This window comes from Vombatus ursinus, unplaced genomic scaffold (assembly GCF_900497805.2).
Source record: "Vombatus ursinus unplaced genomic scaffold, bare-nosed wombat genome assembly UNPS02015406.1, whole genome shotgun sequence".
Classification (NCBI taxonomy): domain Eukaryota; kingdom Metazoa; phylum Chordata; class Mammalia; order Diprotodontia; family Vombatidae; genus Vombatus; species Vombatus ursinus.
Window position 1 is genome coordinate 4,273,225 of NW_020955184.1, and position 18,985 is coordinate 4,292,209.

An 18,985-nucleotide genomic window follows, 5' to 3' on the forward strand; every position below is an offset into this window, starting at 1 on the left:
ACCAAGGAAATCTTTTGCCACTTTCCTAATAAATTTGCTTTTTCACTCATCACAGTAGTTATTAAAAACCCTTTTTATCCCTCCTCTATTCTCCTATGGCACCCCCTTCAGCTGAGGTCCTTACCTCATACTTTACTGAAAAAAATGAAAAACAAAAACAAAACCAGATAATTTCTAAAAGCTCTCTCTCTTCTCCACTCTGTATCACATAAAGAGATGAGGTAGCTTTTACCCTGGCCAAGGCAAACCTTATCTTTGTGCACCCTTGATCCCACTGCATCTCATCTTTACCAGAAAATTTACTGGATCCTTCCTTGCTGACTACAATGAATTTATATCTCCTCCATCCTTAAGAACGCTCATTTGATCCTACCATCCCTGCTAGCTATCTCTTCTCTCCAGCTGAACTCCTCAAGAAAGTCTTCTACACTCATTGCCTCTACTCCCTATCTTCTCACTGGATTCTAGTCCCTGATTGCACAGTCACTATCTTAGTTTGGACCTCATTATCTCTCCCCTGATAGACTGCTCTGTGTCTAGTCTCTCTCCATTCCAAACCATCTTCCATATAGCTGCCAAAATAATCCTCTTAAAGGGCCGAGGTTGAGATAGAAGGGAGGGCAGATTGGGAGAAGGGGTACTCAGAAGCAAAACACTTTTGAGGAGGGATAGGGTGAAAGGAGAGAGAGAATAGAATAAAAGGGGGTAGGAGGAATAGGATGGAGGGTACAGGTAGCAATAGCAACTGTAAAAAAAATTTTTTTTTGAAGCTAGTTTCTGATAAAGACCTTATTTCTCTAACATAGAGAACTGTGTCAAATTTATAAAAATAAGAGCCATTCCCCAATTTTGATAAATGATCAAAAGATACGAACATTTTCAGATGAAGTAATCAAAGCTATCTAAAGCCATATGAAAAATTGTAGAAATGCAAATTAAAACAATTCTGAGGTACTACCTCATACTTATTAGATTAGATAACAGGACAGAAAAGATAAATGACAAATGTTGGAGGGGATGTGGGAAAAATGAGACATTAATGCACTGTTGTTGGAGTTGTGAATTGATTAAACCATTATATAGAGCAATTTGGAACTATGCCCAAAGGGCCATAAAACCATGCATACTCTTTGACATGGCAATATCACTATTAGGTCTGTATCCCAAAAGAGATAAAAAACAAAAAGCAAAAGGACCTATATGTACAAAAATATTTATAGCAGATCTTTTCTAGGGGTAAAGAATTAGAAATTGAGGGGAAGCACATCAACTGGGGAACGGCTGAATAAGATGTGGTATATAATTATGATGGAATACTAGTGTACTATAAGAAATGATGAGCAGGATGCTCTCAGAAAAATCTAGAAAGACTTACATGGGTTGATGCAAAGTGAAATGTACTAGGTCCAAAGTAATAGTAATGTTGTAAGATGTTTGGCTGTGAATGACTTGGCTACTCTCAGCAATACAATGATCTATGACAACTCTTAAGGACTTAGGATGAAGAATGCTATCCATCCCCAGAGAAAGAACTAATGGTGTCTGAACACAGATTGAAGCAACTTACCCCCCGCCCCACTTTCTTTACTTTTCTTCAGTATTTTTTTGTCTATGTTTTCTTTCACAACATGATTCTTATGGATATGTTTTACGTGACTGTACATATATAACCTATATGGAACTGCTTGCCTTCTCAATGAGGGTGGATGGGGAGGAAGAAAGGGAGAGAATTTGAAACTCAAAGTTTTAAAAACAAATGTTAAAAAAAAAAACCAAAAACAAAATACTCCTCTTAAGGCACATATCAGACTATGCTACTTTGTTCAAAAATCTCTTCCCTACTGTCTCAAGGATAAAACACAAAACCCTTCAGTTTGGCATTTAAAGGCATACACAAGCCACATCCTACCTAATTTTTTCTTTTAAGGTTCATTTATGTCTTTTGTTTTTTCAACCACAGAAATCTCTTGATCTCTTTCCTCACACTGCTAACTCTGACAACCCTACTTTCCAAAAAAAAAAAAAAGTAAGCAAAACTAACTGACATTGTGACTAAATCTGACAGCACATAACACACACAGTTGTCCACTTCACTACTGAGAGGAGAGAAGGTTATCTGGTCACTGTAATTAATCTAAGTTCAACTGCCTATTAGTGTTGTTTTCAATTACATTATTATAGCATTATACATATTATTCCACTGGTTCAACTTTCTCTCCTCTGCATCAATTCATACAAATCTTTCTATACTTTTCTGAATTCCTTTTATGCAATACTTCCCAGAGTGCATTTATTCCACTATATTTATGTACCACAATTTAGTCAGTCATTCTCAATCAATGGACATCTATTTTCTTTCAGAACTTTGCTACTAGAAAGAATTCTGGCTGCTATGAATATTTTTAAATATATAGGATTTGCTTTGGTTTGTGACTTCTTTCATGTATATACCCAGTAATAGAAATTGCTAGGTCAGAAAGTTTGAACAATGTCATATGTTTTCTCAGACAATTCTAATTTATTTTCCAGAATAGTTACAACAACTAAAAAGTTTTAGCAACAATACATTAATCCCACATACGTTTCCAGATTTACTTTTTATTACTCCTCTTCACTGCATTCTACCTTAAGTTAAAATAGACTGTTAGCTATTTCAAAAACTCATTATTCCATCTATGTCTTTGTCTCCCTATGCCTACAATGCACTCACCCCTAAAAGAATCCTAGCTTCCTTCGAAGCATAGATACCCCTTCATACACAATGCCTTTCTTAATACTTAACCCTCTATTATTAGCACTCTTTCCATCTTATAATAACTTTGTATTATTTTGTAGATACTTTGTATTTATTAACTTGCACTCATGTTGTATTCCTCCCTACTAAAAACCCTGAAGACAGAATTGTTCTAATTTTTGACTTTTTATCTCTAGTACTTAGCAAAGTATTTTGCACACAACAGGTATTTAATTAGTGTATACTAAGTTGAATTAATGTATTTTGGCCATCTCCCAATTCTTCAGATTACGAAGCTAAAGTTATGAGAGGTTAATCAACTTGCCCAATTACAGAGCTGGGTAGTAGCAGAATCTTGGTAGTAAATGAAATCTCCTAATTGATAGTTTAGTATTCTTTCTACTTCCCATGATCTCTCTATATCAGATGCTACTTTTCTGATTAGTGAAGTTATATTAGTTTAACAATGTAAAGTCAAAACGTGTCATCAATGTCAACATTATTAACTTCATGTAGGTAACTGGAAACAGATTTAAAAATTACCCATGTGATGAAGAACTCTTGGATCCATCATTTTGGCCATTTGTTGGTTCAGTTTTGCCATCTGGGATTGGCTTACATTCTTTGACATGTCACCTCCTTAAAAAAGCACAAATATTAAGTGTCTGTCAGTATGTTATATTTCTTTTCAGGATAGACACATTTAGCATTCATCTATATTATGATTCTAAACAACTCCTAATAACTTTTTGCTTAATTGCTTCAGTTGGTATCCCATTTTTTATGTTATTAACCTTAATTCTGCCCTTCTCAGAGGGACAAAGATACACAGTAATCAGCATCATTTTGATAGAACCAATACTAACAGAACTGAATGTCTGCCTATAAGAGCAAAAAATATCAGGAAGTCAAGCCTCACTTTACAAAAACTTAGGAGGAAAAAACAGAAACTAAGAAGAAAAAAAGGGGCGAGAGTAAGAGGAGGATAAAGTAAGCAGGATAATCATGGAAAGTACCTTTGCACATAGATGAGATACTAAAAAACTCTTTTAGATTTCTGACAAAGCAGATAAAATGATTGTGTTTGTTTTCAGAAATAAAGTTATTCTTCTCATCATGATTCTTTTTAATGAAAAATTAACTTCATAACTGCTTCCCATTAACCTGAACTGGAAATCAGACTGTCTTCATAAATCACAGTATATACTGTTTCTAATGGATTGAAAATTCAACTTTTCCATGTTGAAGGCTCATTCTCTCCTGAATTTTAACTTCTGATTTCCTTTCTCTCTTCTAAATTGCCCACCCTTCAAACTGATGATTAAAAATCCAATTATTATGTTATTTTTCTTACCTTTGAAAAGTCCTTTGATACCACCCATCTTTTTCACCATCTGGGCAAACTTAGTATATTGTGTCAAAAGCTCCTGTACATCTCTTGTTGAGACACCTGATCCTCTTGCTACTCTTTGAATTCTGCCTGGTTGCTTACTGAAAACCTTTGCACCATCTGTACTGTCAAGTTCTGCAGAAAAGAGTCATATAATTCTAATGTCTTTCCCTATATATAACAAATATCATCCAGAAAGGAACAAACAGGATTATATTCTTTCACAGAGTTTTTTTCTGAACATGGTAAAATTATTATTTTTTAAATGGCACTACATGCTCTGCCCCATAATTTATTTCTTATTTATTTCTTTTGTCTATATAGCCAACAGGAAAGAGGTAGGTCTTATCTACATATTACATATGACTAGAGTGCCACTAATCAAGTCATTACTATTAAAATAGTCTCTTTCCCTAAGAATTTATCACAATGCTACAAGTACATGTCATGCCAAGAAAACCAGAACAACTCCAATTCTCTGCCTCAGTTTTGACTAATATATAATTCTTAGAAAGGAACTTAAGAACAATTTTAAACCATTTCTTTTTTCCAGTTATTCAATCAACAAGGATTTTGTTAAACACATACTATATACAAGGCACTGTACTAAGCACTAGGGACACAAAGGAAGGCAAAAACAATTCTTGCCCCCAAAGACCTTTCATCCTAATGGGAGAAGTCGCATGTAAATAAATAGGTACCTACAAGATATATGAAGAGTAGATGGAAGGTAATCTTACAGGGGAAGGCTCTAGGAGTTGAGGAGACCAGATAAGGCATTTGGCAGAAGGGGGCAGTAAGAGTGTTGAAGGAAGTCAAGAGTTCTAAGAGGTGGAGGTGAGGAAGGAGAGCATTCTCGATTGGAGGACAGCCAAAGGCACAGAGACAGGAGATGGAATGTAATGTGCATGGGACAGCAAGTAGGCCAGTACGACTGAATTACAAACTATGTGGAAGCAGACTGGAAAGGTAGGAAGGGGACAAGCTGTTTAGAGCTTTAAATGCCAACTAGAATATTTTATACTGATCTGGGAGGTAAGAGGCAAAAACTAGAGTCTACTGAATAAAAGGAGTGACATGATTAGACTTATACTTTTTCAAAGTGAAAATATATACTGCCTATTATTTTCTACCTTACCTTGATCATTCATACTGTCCATTATTGTCATTAGTTTTTTTAGCCTTGCCATTGACTCTTGCTCATTGCCTTTGCTCATAAAATCTGTTCCAAAACCAGGGATCATACCCTAAAATTGAAATATCAATTGCTTTAATCCCATATGACATAAAGCAGAGCAAAACATTTAAATACACATAAGGGTATTTTAATATTACCACATTTGTCTAGCTTAGAATGTTAGCTTTTATTTTGATTTTAAAATAAAATGTCTGACATCCCCATACAACTGTCAAAAGCAGTTACAATAAGGAGGCACAGTGTTAAAAACATTTCTGTGGATCTCAAATAAACAAAGGGAAAGAGTCTTACGATAACTTACCAATATTTGACTGAAAGGGCCCATTTTCATAATGTTTTGGAATTGTTCATACATATCTCTCAATGTAAACTGACCTGAAATAAAAACAAGTCAGGTAAAATAAAGAAATATTTGATAAAAATCTAAACCATAAATATGGATTTTTCTTAAGAACTCAAACTCATAATTCTTTATCCATTTGATTAATATTAAGTTAGATATTGTGCTAGATGCCACAGGAGAAATAATGAGAAAAGGTTCTCTACATCATATGAGCTCACAGGATATGAAATAAGTATAAAGTTATGTGCCAAATAAAACTGTGTGCCATGAGCCTGCCTGCCTGTCATGGGAGAAGATAACACCATGATGATTAAGGGAAGGAAAAGGTCAGAGATATTAGTAAATGAGAAGCAGAGTAAGAATGGGCCTTGGCACCTTGGCATATCTTTAAGTACAGGAATAAGAGAGGCCAGGAAACTAGAAGGAAGAGGGCCAAACCCCTATATCCTGCTTTTTCCACTGACCTCAGGGCCAGGCTTGAAAAATTTAGAATAATCTAAGGGGTAAAGAAACCAACTGCTTACTACCTAATCCCAACCCTTGACAAAAAAAAAAAAAATTCTCTCACTTGTCCTTTACAACCTGAAATACTTTTTTTTTTCCAGCCAGAGAAAAAGTTTATTAGAGATAAATCACACAGACCAGACTCTTAAGGAATCTGAACATTAGTAAGGCCCGTAGGGATGAGCGGGCATGAGAGAGTCCCAGCCCCTTGGGCATGGGAAAGTCTCAGAGCCCGAATGGGGGCCAGGGTGGATCCTACACACACCAAAGTAATTCCGGGTGGCCAGGGGCTGGGAAAAGGGTCAAGAGGAGAACCCCGACTGGAAGGTCCGAGGGACTGAACAGACAACGGGAAAAGACGAGAGGGACCGGAAGGAAGAAGCCCGGAAGGCATCTGCACATGATCAAAAGGTGGGGCTAGGGCTCTCAAAGGGAGATAAGGGGAGTCGATAAGGAATCTAAAAGTTTAAGGGTCTTCTGGGACCCATAGACAAACAGGAGCCATATTCTTTTTAGGGCTAGGGGCGAAGGTGCATCTGAATAAGATTAAAAGGTAGGGCCAAGGCCCTCAAAGGGAGATAAGGAGCTGGGGTCTGTAGAACCAGATTCCCCCTGGGGCAAGGGGCGAAGATATAGGCCTGGGCCTTCCCCCCTCAAACAAATGGGACCCAAATTCTTTTGGTGCAAGGGGTGAAGGTCTTGGCTTCTGAAACTGCTTTCTGCTGGCAAGGGGTGTAGAGCTGTCCCTGCCTCTCTGGGTCCCGTTCGAGGGGTGAAACTTCAAAACCCGGCTGATGCCAGGTTCAGCGGGCTAGAGTCCTCGGGTTGGTATACAGTCTGAGCAGTCATCTGGAAGTTGATGGCTCCGACCTTTCCAGTTGTGGCTGGAGAAGAGTTTGAGATTTTGCAGTTATTCCTGGTCCAGGGAACCATGTGAAGAGGTCTAGAGGCCGGAGGGTGCTGAGGCCCCAAGATTGCAACGCGGGCCCTGTCTGAATGAATTCAACTCAAATCTTCTTCCAGTCAGAGAAAAAGTCTATTAGAGACAAACCACATAGGCCAGACTCTTAAGGAATCTGAACATTAGTAATGCCTGTAGGGATGAGCAGGCATGAGAGAGCCTCAGCCTTTTAGGCATGAGAAAGTCTCAGCCCCTGAAATACTTTTAACAGGTGATAAAGTCTTTCTTTCCATAAATAAACATAAAAGGACTTACAAGCTGGCTTCATTTATTACTTCCTAACAATGAACAAAAAGAAGATATGCAAAAAATTACTTCATATCTTAATATGGCCAGGCATAGATTTACTTTAGCAGAATTTCTGACTGGAAATGGTTCAAGATTATGTATTATGTAAGATGTACCAAGTACATAAGTAGGTTTTTGATAGGTGAATATTGGGACAGTAGCATTTCAGGCAGAGAAGAGAGAATGAACAAAAGCAGAGGCATTAAATCATAGGCTTAGTGTCAAGAGATGATGACTAAACCAGTTCGGCCAATGAGAAAAAGTTCACATAGGACAGTAGGGTAATGAGGCTGGAAAAGTAGATGGGGGCTAGATTACCAGATTATTTTGTAGGCCATTCAAAGTATTAAACAACTGTTAAGCAAGAAGGAGACATGGCCAACAACTTCTTTTGGAATTATTAATCTAACAGGGACACCCAGGAAAGAATGGAAGTGAGACAGAACTATTGCAATAGTGTCTCATGAAGGATTAAGAGTCTGAAATACAATGGCCATAGGAGAAATAGAAAAGTATCAGGTACATAATGTGGAAAAAAGAAATAGTCAAATATGAAGCCAAGGCTTTGTGGATGGGTAACTGGAAGAATAGGAGAACTAATGACAGAAATATGGTAGTCAAGAAGAACAGGCTTTGAAAGTATAAGAAGATAGGTTAAGGCTGGGGAAAAAAAAATCTACACACACACACAGCCCCAAAAGTCTTAAGACTGCACTAAGACTTTTGAGATAGCGAGTGTGTGTGTGTGTATGAGGCATCCTCATAGAAGTAATAATACCACAAGCCTGGAAAGATCTCTGAAGGATGCTCACGATTTAGGAGTAGAAAGACAAAGAGAAGCAAGGTAGGGAGATAAAACCTTCAGTAACTCCCTTCATGGATAACATGAAAACCTGGCATTCTTAACCAGGCGTTTAAAGCCCTCCACAGTCTGATTCTAACCTACCTTTCCACTCTTATTTAACAATACTTCCCATCATACATTCTATCATAAAGCCAAACAAGCCTTCTAGCTCTTCCCTAAATGTGGCATTTGTGTGTATTTTATTCCAAATAAGAATAATACCTATCAGAAATTCTTTCTTAGTCAAGAGACCTTAACCCTGTAAAGCTTAGTTCCTTCTACAAATGCCTTATCTGTGTAAATGGGATACTTACATTCTTCATCTCCTTAGCATAACAGAATGTAAGGTCTTAAAGGTCACCAAACAAAGTACCTTTAAACAATGTCAAATATAGTAAAAAAATCAAGGAAAATCTGACTAGGGCATTCAAGTGATGATTTAGACCTTTTAAGGTCAGCAGTAGTGGAAGCAAAGGCTAAATTGAGAAGTGTTAAATAGTTGAAGAGATAAAAGCAGCTGGCACAGACTTAAGCTACAGTCAGGACATCAGGATTTTTCCCTAGAACCTAGAAGGTTCTTCTCTACTCCCCCCCCCCAAAAAAACCCCTAAAACTGTGTATGTCAAGAGGCAGAGAAAAAGGGAGCCAGAATTTACCTAAAAGTGAAAATTTAAAAAAAAAAAAAGCAAGACCTGTATTCAGCAAGACCTGCTAGGAAACAGATGTTTAATACACAGTTTAATTAAAAAAAAAAGGGTTTAAACAAGTATCTTATGTTAAATGTCACAAAAAGGTCCAAAAATAATAACCGACACAAAAAAAATAGTCTTATCATTAAAATATAGAGGAAAACAAGTGGTAGTATCTTTAACAACTATGACTACAGGGAGAATTGTCACCAAACAACGGATAAAGGTAACCATAAAAAGTAAAACAGACAATTTGATTAGATGAAATTGAAAAGCTTTTGCACAAACAAAATTAATGCATCTATGATAAGAAGGAAAATTGCCAATTGGAGGAAAATCTTTACATCAAATATCTCAAAAAAGTCTGATAGGCAAGACATATTGGAAAATGACACAAATATATAATATCAAGAGTCATATCCTAATAAATAAGTGGTCAAAAGATGGGAACAGTTCTAAAAAGAAGAACTGCAAACCAATAACAATCTTATGAAAAATTATTCTAAATCAGGGCTTCTTAAAACTTTTCCCACTTGTGACCCCTTTTCACCACAGAAATTTTTATGTGACCCCAGGTATAGAGGTATATAAATCAAACATTTACTGATAATAAATCATAAAGAAATTTATTTTAAAACAATTCTTTGGTATACACATAATTTTATCATTTATTAAATATTAAAGCAAATTTGCATATTAATGAGATGGATGTGCTTGTTTATTTTTACATAAAGAATTAAATCTTGGTGAAATATTTGAAACTAATATTTTGGTCATTGCGCATTCAGAAACTTTTTACTGCTGCCAAATTTTTCATGACTCCCACATTCAGTTACAAGACCCTGACCCACAGTTTAAAAAGCTCTGTTCTAAATCATTAACTAGAAAAATTAGGACTAAAATAACTCTCATGTCACATCACATACCCCTCAAACTGGCAAAGAGATCAAAAGATGGAAATAGTGTCACAGGGGGTGAGGAAAGACAAAGACACTAATATACTGTTGGTGGAGGTGTGAAATGGTCCAACCATCCTGGAAAACAATTTGAAATTACATGAGAAAAATGACTTAACTGTTTATATCCTGTGATCCAAAGATCCCACCGTTTGGATCACATCACTAAAAAGTTCAATAGGAAATAGAAAGGGCCTGTATAAATCAAAATCTTCACTGGAGAACTTTTTGTAATGGGCAAAGAATTAGAAACAAAGCAAGTTCCCACACTGGGGAATGGCCAGGTATGCATAATATTATTATATAACATTATATATTATACAATAATATATAATATTATTGATTTACATGTAAGAAACAAAGAACATGAGTAATTCATAGAAACATGGGAAGACTTGTATGAACTGATGCAAAATGAAATAAGTAGGACCAAAAAAAAAAAAGTATGCAATAACTACAATAATGTAAAGAACCAAAAAAATGAAGTCAAATGTTATGAAAGATGAGGAAACAAAAGCACTACTGTACTTTCATTGGAGAAGTTGGAAACTAGGGGTATGAAATGTCTTATATACTGCCAAGCTCAGCTCCAGTGTTGAATGGTTTTATTTAACTGGGGACAGGAAGACAATAACTGTGAATGGTTGTCATATAAAAACAAAAAGCATCAATAATACTTAAAAAATGAAAAGTTATTTTGAGAAATTCAAGGGAAAATTAAATTTTATATTTTTATCTTAAGGAAAATAAATTGCAAATAATTCTTTTAGCTGGAGGAATAAAAACAATTTAGAAGTCCAAACTACCCATAGATTTAAGAATACAAATGACTCCAAAATAATGTTACTTAATATTAATTTTTCATAATAGTACATAGCTCTGTAAAACATTCAATAAACTAGATAAATGTCAAATTAATTTTTGAAACTGGCATACCATGTTTCAACTTTTCTATAAGTGCTTCGTTGTCATCCAACTTCAATTCATTGACTTTATCTATTAGTCCTTCAATATCACCCATACCTAGAAAAACAAAAAACGATATTTAAATTCAGTAAGACGAACACCAGGCTTATTTATTTTCCACAGCACAGAAAGCATTCTTTTAAACTAACAAAAGTAAGGTTTTTAAACTTTCAAAGGGCTTTCACTTCACACTTTTACTGAGAAGTAGCTCAAGTGGCTACTATTATTCCTCATTTTACAGAAGAAAACACTGAAGCAAAGAAATTGAGTAACTTGCTTGAGATCACATATCTATTTAATGTCAAAGTTGGAACTAGAACCTAGGTCTCTTGATGCACAGTTCTGTGCTATTTCCATTATGCTTCTCCCCACCACTGATCATACCAAGAAGTTTGCTGATGAAAGGCTGTGTTTTAAAAGGTTCAAAGTCATCTATATGTTCGCCAGTACCAATGAAAATTATCGGACTTTTTGTGGCAGCAACTCTGCAAAGAAATACAAAATGTAAGACAACCTCAAAAAAGGGAAACGATATTAGAAATTAAACAGTAATCTCTAGTATACTTCTCCTACTAAAAATATACTATTTGATTTGAAGAAAACAAATGAAAGTTATTTATAAAGTCTATAAAAAAAGTTCATGCCCAGCTAAACCATCACATATAATATTAGACCTAATATTTCAGTAATTTGATTGAAAGAAAATATAATCCAGCTGGAAGGCAGCAAATGAATTTCATTTAACATGTAAAACTGTGTCCTTGTTCTGAATACTACAGAAAATTGGAACAGGCCACCTCAACTCAATATTCCAATGAGAGGACTGGCCATGTTCCCTTACATAAAATGTGTAGTGTTTGTGTCATCACATCTCAAAATACTAGATTATAGTGACATACTGAATTCTTGTAAAAGTCTATGCAATGATAAAGACTCATCATAATCCAAATCAGAAGTTAAAAGTTAATTATGATCTTATCACCAAAAGGGGAATAAAAACATTTTACTTATTTACACAGATCATATTTCAATACCTACCAACCCTTTCCCTTTTCTGCATAAATCTAATATCTCTGTCATATTCATTCAATAAAACATGTGGATTCCTAGATATTAACTAATAATAGGAAACTAATATAACATGGTGATGAACTTTTGATATACTTAACAGAATATTGTATTTTCTTAAGAGTATAGAAGAAATTTATGAGGAGTAATATCCCTAAAACACAAAAGTTCCATGTTTGAAAAATAAATGCTGAAGTGACAAAAAACTACAAATGGTTATAATTATTCAAATAATGGTTTTGTGTCATCTAAACTATGGCAACATCGTTATTCTAGTAAGTAAAGTCATAAAGTAAACATGTCAAATGAAGCTTATGTCTCAATTATGGCTTTCCAGTTTATATACAATTTGATTTTAATTATCCCTTAGTGGTGTATATACTAATTTTTCAGAAGGAAGGAAGGGAGGGATGGAGAGAGGGAGGGAAGAAGGAAAGAAGACAATTTTACCTGATTTAAGGCCTAATTTTTTTGAACAAAAATGTAAAAAGTGATGCCTATATCATTTTGAAAACATTTTAAAATTTTAACTTGAAAAAGTTATAAATAACCCTAACATTAGTATTTCCAATACTTACGCACTAAGTGCACCACCACCTTTTGCATGGCCATCGAGTTTCGTCACAATTACAGAGGCTACATCTACTTTATCTTTGAAAGCCTTAGCTTGTGCTTCACAAGCCTGACCAATGGAGGCATCCATTACATAAACAATGTTATCAGGTTGCTAGAACATTTGAATGGAAAAATTACAAATTTTTATTAATCATTTTTCAAATAAAAACATTATAAACAATTTACACAAAAATAATCTTTAACTGAAATAATCAAAACAAAAAACAAACAAAACTATGTATGATACCTGTATGATCAATATGTGATTACCTAGGAAAGGAGTGGGGAACTTGCGGCATTAAGGCCACATGTGGCCTTCTAGGTCCTTAAGTGCAGCCTTTTGATGGAATCAAAATTTTACAGAACAAATCCTTTTATTTTTATTAATACATTTTTGTCTTTTATATTTTTATTTTATTTTTAAAATGAACGCATTTAAAATACCAAAGAATAAAATAAGTTACAATGAAATAATCCTCCCAGATTGACTAGCACAGTTAAAACATTAGTAAGCCATAAGGGCTAAATTGATGGCTGCTATGCTCATTATTTAGTTCTAACTTCCCCTGCTTGACTGGTACCACTACCACACGAGGCTGACTGGTGAGAGTTTACAGGGACTGAGTATGCCAGTCTGTTATCAGCTTTGGCAATGGTGCACTGTGCTTCTATCTGAAGTGGAATTTGTGAATAGTTGCACAGCTTGACAGTGTTTTTTAATTCTGTCTGCCTAATAGCTTATCGTGTCAAAGAAGACCATGAGAATGCTGAAGGAAGAAAACAGATTTTTTAATGAAGACTGGGAATTGCAATATTATCTTGTTTCTGCTAAAGATAAGACGATTTGCTTGCTTTTTTGTGATACTACAATATCAACATTAAGGAAATTCAGTGCTCATCAGCACACATAAGGACCACAGATATTTTAAACTGGAGGGAGAGACGTGAAAGGTTGTACTGCAGAAATTAAAGGATGAAAAACAAAAGCAATGACAATTCTTTAAAGTAGCAATAAGACCTGGAAATAATGCCACAGAAGCAACTTATAAAGTAGCTTATATACTTGGGAAAAAAGGGAAGCCATTCAGTGATGTAGAATTGTGAAAGAATGCATTGTTGAAGTTTTAGGATGCTTTAGGCCCCGATAACATTTCAAAGTACAAGCAACTGCCTCTTTCTTTTTTTTCTTTTTTTTTTGGTTAGGCAATGGGGTTAAGTGACTTGCCCAGGTCACACAGCTAGTAAATGTTATGTGTCTGAGGTCGGATTTGAACTCAGGTTCTCCTGACTCCAGGGCCGGTGCTCTATCCACTGCATCACCTAGCTGCCCCGCAACTGCCTCTTTCAAGGAGAACCATAACTGATCAGCAGCATGAATTAGCCTTCAACTTAACAGAACAACTTCATGAAATACTTCAAAAGGAAAATATATATTATTCAGTTGCTTTGGATGAATCAACTTATACTACTGACTTGGGGTAGGTTTTATACTTCATTTGGGTCGTAACAGAAGATTTTCTTTGCTACAAAGAGTTACTCATTTTAGGCACTTTTGTGAAAAGAACACAGGGAATAGACATCTTCAACAACTTTCAAGATAAATGTTATGAAACTGTACTGATTTTGGTAAATTTAATGAGTTTATGTGCAGGCGGTATACCTTCCATGACAGGAAAACATGAAGGGTATATTGCACAGCTAAAAAAAGTACTAACAGGTCCAAATGCTCTCATTTCTTTTCTTTGTATCTTACATCAGCATAATCTCTGTGCTAAAGCACTGTTTTAAGTGACACTTTGCACCAAGTTATAAGTATTGTTACCTATATTTGTGCAAGTGCAACACAGCATCATCAGTGTCGTAACATGCTGAAGTTGAATCATGAGATAATAAGTGTGGATTTATCGTATGATTCTAAAGTGTGCTGGCTATTAAGGTGACAAGTGTTAACCAAAATTTTATCTCTGTGAGAATAGATAGTTAAATTTTATGAAGAACAGAACCAGCAATGTGAATTATTGAAAGCATATTTCTATAGGAATGCTGCATTTGTGTGATATAATGCCAAATCAAAATGACTTGAATATTCCTTTGCAAGGTAAAACTTAATCTATATATATGTGGCAAAAAAATCCAAGCATTTGGAAAAGAGCTATCTTTTTCCAAAACACTTCTTCAAAAGGAAATTTTAGATGAACATTTTCCCCATTTAATAAAGGTCATTGATAAGCAGGGTGATACATGCGAATCATTTGAAGAATATGTAGCTGTTATAGACCTATTAATTGGAGAATACAATGAAAGGTTCACTGAGTTTGAGAATCATGACATCACACTCAAATTAGCATTTCAGTCTCACCTAGGTGATATCACCAAGGCACCTAAAGAACCACAGATGAAACTAATTGAGTTCTCAGAAGATAAAATTTTAAAGTCATTGCTTCATGCTAAGAAAGATCCAATTGAAATGTGGGAAAATGAAGTAGAACAGCTATACCTTTGGCAACATGCCTGAAAAACGCTTTCTTGCTTTTCAACCACTTATTGCGGTAAATCTACATTCTCCTACCTAACCCAAATTGAAACTCCCGGAAGGACACAAATGACTGCTACCCATCTAGACGATCAACTGAAATTGCAGACCTCCATGCTGCAACCAAATATTCAAATGCTTTCCAACAAAATGTAGACAAAGATATTAAAAGGTTAGTTAACTTTAAAATTAACAAATAGTTTTCATTTTGAAATTATTAAGTACATAGTAGTTAGATTTTGACAAAATAACGTACATTTTAAAGTGTAATAAATTGAAGTTTCTTGAATGCAGCCTTATTTGATTACAGCTAAATATTAATACAGCCTTCCAACACTGACCTAGGACATATTCCCCACATCTATCCCAACTAGATAAAAATATAAGTATGGGCAGATAATGATTCTATGCTCCCATCAGCACCAAACCAAAATAAAGACCACAGTTATGAGACAGTGCCAGTCTCATAATATTGATGCTTAACAAGGTGTTGACTTATGCTAATATACTATATGTAGAAAATAATTCCATAAAATTGGTTTAAGCAAGTGTATTATGTCCATCTCCACGTTCTTAATCATAATTAAAATGCAAAGATCTGTTTTGAAAGGCTTTCAAAATTTACTGATAAGTAAATTCCTCTAACTGTATTTAAATAATTCACAAGTTGCAAAATTAAATATCAAGCCCAAATAGTCAACAACTTAATAAAAAACTGTTCTGGCTATGTCTTTGATTTTCTCATATGTACAAAGGAATAAAAATGCTATGAAGGAGAAAGATAAGAAATGATCACAAGAAGTACATTTATCTCCAAATTATGTATTTGACAGAGTACAAAATGCATGAAAGGATAAGGCTTCACCAAATAGTAAAAGTGTATGCATTAAAAAAATTATCTGAATTCATTTTTACTGAAGACTAGGTAGGTAAAACGCTTGGCATATCATAATCAGTACCACACCATACCACAATAGTAAATTAAATAGCTTAAAGAAAGGGACTTACTATAGCATTAGCTACTTGCAACATTTCTTCAAACAAAGAATCTTCTTGTTTATGACGGCCACTTGTATCAACAATAATAATTTCAAAATTCTCGTTTTTGAATTTTTCCACACCTTCAGAGGCAATGATCACAGGGTCCATTTCTGTATAGCTATTCAACAGGAACAAATGAGACCAAACAAACAAAAATCACTTTCAAACAACAAACTTAAAAATCTTTACCTTGTAAATCATACCTTATAAACTTCAATTCTGGACAAGTTTCCTAATTACAGAATTCTCTTTGGAAGAAACATGATCTAAATTGTTTAAAATTTTGCAATATGATTCTTGAAATCTGTGAGTTGTCCAGTTTTCCAATGATAAGATTTATATTTTTAAATTAAATTTTATTTTATTTTCAGTTTCTGAAATTCTCTTATTACCACATTCCTTCTGCTCCACATTGAGAAAGCAAGAAAAACAAAGTTCATTATAAATATGTATATTCAAACAAAAAAAATTCTAGCATTAGCCATGTCCAAAAAACAACCACAAAAAAAGCCTCAATCTGCACCATGAATCCATCGCCTCTCTAGGCAGGTAGCCTGTGCTTGATACCTGTGACTGTCTGTTTATATATAAACATACACTGACACACACACACACACACACATGAGCTAACATTTCTAAAGCACTTTGAAAACCTTACAACATTATGTAAATAGTAACTTTTTCATGTGTATATGTGTATGATACGCTTCCCTAAAAGGTTTTTGGGGCTCTGTAATACGTTGATTGGATTTGTGATCCCTTCTAAAGAAAAAACAAAACAAAATACAGTTCATCCATACTTCCTCATTCTGTTCTGTCCATGTCCTGTCATAAATCAAAGAGGCTTCACCTAATATACAAAGTGCCTTTTTCTAGACATGGACTGGAAACCAGTGGAATAAGAGGGCTATCAATTATCTCTGATATTGCTATATCAGCATACAACCTTTTTTCTGGTCATACATACATTCCTCTGATGATATTCTTCATTTAAATTCTCCTTCAAAATTCTTTATTGGTTATATGCTGCAGTGTCTACACATCCACCATCTCCATTGCCCTTTTGATAGTTGATACCTTTAATTCTTTAGAGACTGTGATATTCCACCATTTGCAATGATATAGTACCACTGGAAGATTACTGATATTAAGGCTAGTGAAGTTAAAAGATAAGTCTTTCTTTCAGGGAGAGGCTTGACTCATTAAAAACAATGAGAATCCAGTCCTTTCCTCCTGCTGTTCAATTCAGGGCCCAGTTTGCTGTTCATCCAATGTCTGTCTGAGAGAGATAACGATGACCAGTTCTATAGGCTATCTAACTGCATACCAGTATGGACAACAGGTGTTTGTCCAGCTCTTGATTTTTTCCTGTGCAGTTAGGCTGAACTCTTTTGAACAACCATAGGAGGCTCTGTGAAGGTGTGAAGCTTGATGCAATCAAAATAATGTCATAATAATAATAGCTAACATTTATATAGGGCTTACTTACTATGTGTCTAGAACTATGCTAAATGCTTTACAATTATTATCTCATTTCATCCTCACAACAACCCTGCAAGGTATTATCCCCATTATTATTATTATCCTCATTTTACAGATGAGGAATCTGAGAAAAACATAAGTTAAGTGACTTGCCTGGAGTCACACAGCTAGTAAGTGTCTAAAGCTGGATTTGAACTCACATTGTCTTAAGTCTAGGCCCTGTGTTCTATGCACTGCTCCACCTAAAGAAGCATTTTCAAGAATGCACCAATTCCTCCTGCTATTCAAACTTTGTGCTGGATATAATCTATGATGTCAAACAATAGCAGCAAGTACTGATACCTCTTTCTTTTGTGTCTTCCTTGATGCTAATTGCAGGGGTACAGAACAAAGTTCTCGCTGTTACATCTTGCAAGGAATCTTGTATGATTCTGACACATGCATAGGAGGGCAGTCTTTAAGGCTACATTTCGCTCTATCAGATCAAAATTTGTTTTTTACAGTCAACAAAAAATAAACCATGGGATCATGTATTCTTTTTACCTTTCAATCAATTATGAAATTATGGAAGTGGTGGTTTGCTATAGAATATTCTCTGCAACAGTCATTCTGTTCCTTTTTCACATTCATATCCTCAAAGACTTTGTAGAGATGGGAAAGCAGACATGTGAGTCAGAGCTATTTATATTTTCCCAAATGTTTTCTTTTCTGGTAAAAATAAGGGATGTGATTATTCCCCCCATGTGTTTGCACATCTACCTTTCTTTCTGACATCTGGAGAATCAACTGCTGAATACTTGGTCTAGTCTTGCTGCTCTTCCTATCTTTGTTTTTTTTTTAGTATTGTTTCTATTTCCTCATGCAACATGTTGGGGGCTGTAAAAGAGTCTGGAATATGTGTGTACACGCAAACACATACACATAAATATACATACATCCACAAAAAACCTAAAGAAAATAAACATAAGGTAATGGGGGGCGCACAGGTACAAGCAGTTGGGAAAATTATGAAGCTCATATAATGAGCTGAATTTTGAAGGAAACAAGAATTCTATAAGGTGGAAGTTAAGAGGAATACACAATGTCAAAGTTAAAGGACACATCCTTTTTTCCCAGTAACAACTGATAAACTGTTCTGTGAAATATTCTTTGTAAGGAGGTTTATTGGAAAGTGTTGTATAAAAACAAATTACACACATACACACACAAAAAAATAGTTACATTAAAACAAAATTAAGTTTCACTTCCACAGGTTTACTTCCTGAATGAAGTAAACCATCTATATGAAGGCTTAAAATTAATTTGTTAATCCCTCAAATAGAGAACTGCTAAAAAGTGTTTCTAATGCAATTATAATTCTTCTGTTTACTCAC

The 18,985-nt window shown here is 34.9% G+C and overlaps 1 protein-coding gene across 3 annotated transcripts in view; it reads right to left on the minus strand.

Annotated features, from left to right (window-relative positions):
- Positions 1 to 18,985, minus strand: part of SRP54 (signal recognition particle 54) — a 57,485-nt gene that overhangs the window by 1,675 nt on the left and 36,825 nt on the right. For all 3 annotated transcript variants that reach the window (XM_027847426.1, XM_027847425.1, XM_027847427.1), the window contains exons 8-15: positions 16,098 to 16,248; positions 12,520 to 12,668; positions 11,258 to 11,358; positions 10,844 to 10,930; positions 5,624 to 5,697; positions 5,263 to 5,371; positions 4,089 to 4,259; positions 3,278 to 3,373 (exon numbers count right to left, since the gene is read on the minus strand). In XM_027847426.1, the coding sequence (XP_027703227.1) occupies positions 3,278 to 3,373; positions 4,089 to 4,259; positions 5,263 to 5,371; positions 5,624 to 5,697; positions 10,844 to 10,930; positions 11,258 to 11,358; positions 12,520 to 12,668; positions 16,098 to 16,248 (938 nt within the window). The remainder of the gene's footprint in view (positions 1 to 3,277; positions 3,374 to 4,088; positions 4,260 to 5,262; positions 5,372 to 5,623; positions 5,698 to 10,843; positions 10,931 to 11,257; positions 11,359 to 12,519; positions 12,669 to 16,097; positions 16,249 to 18,985) is intronic.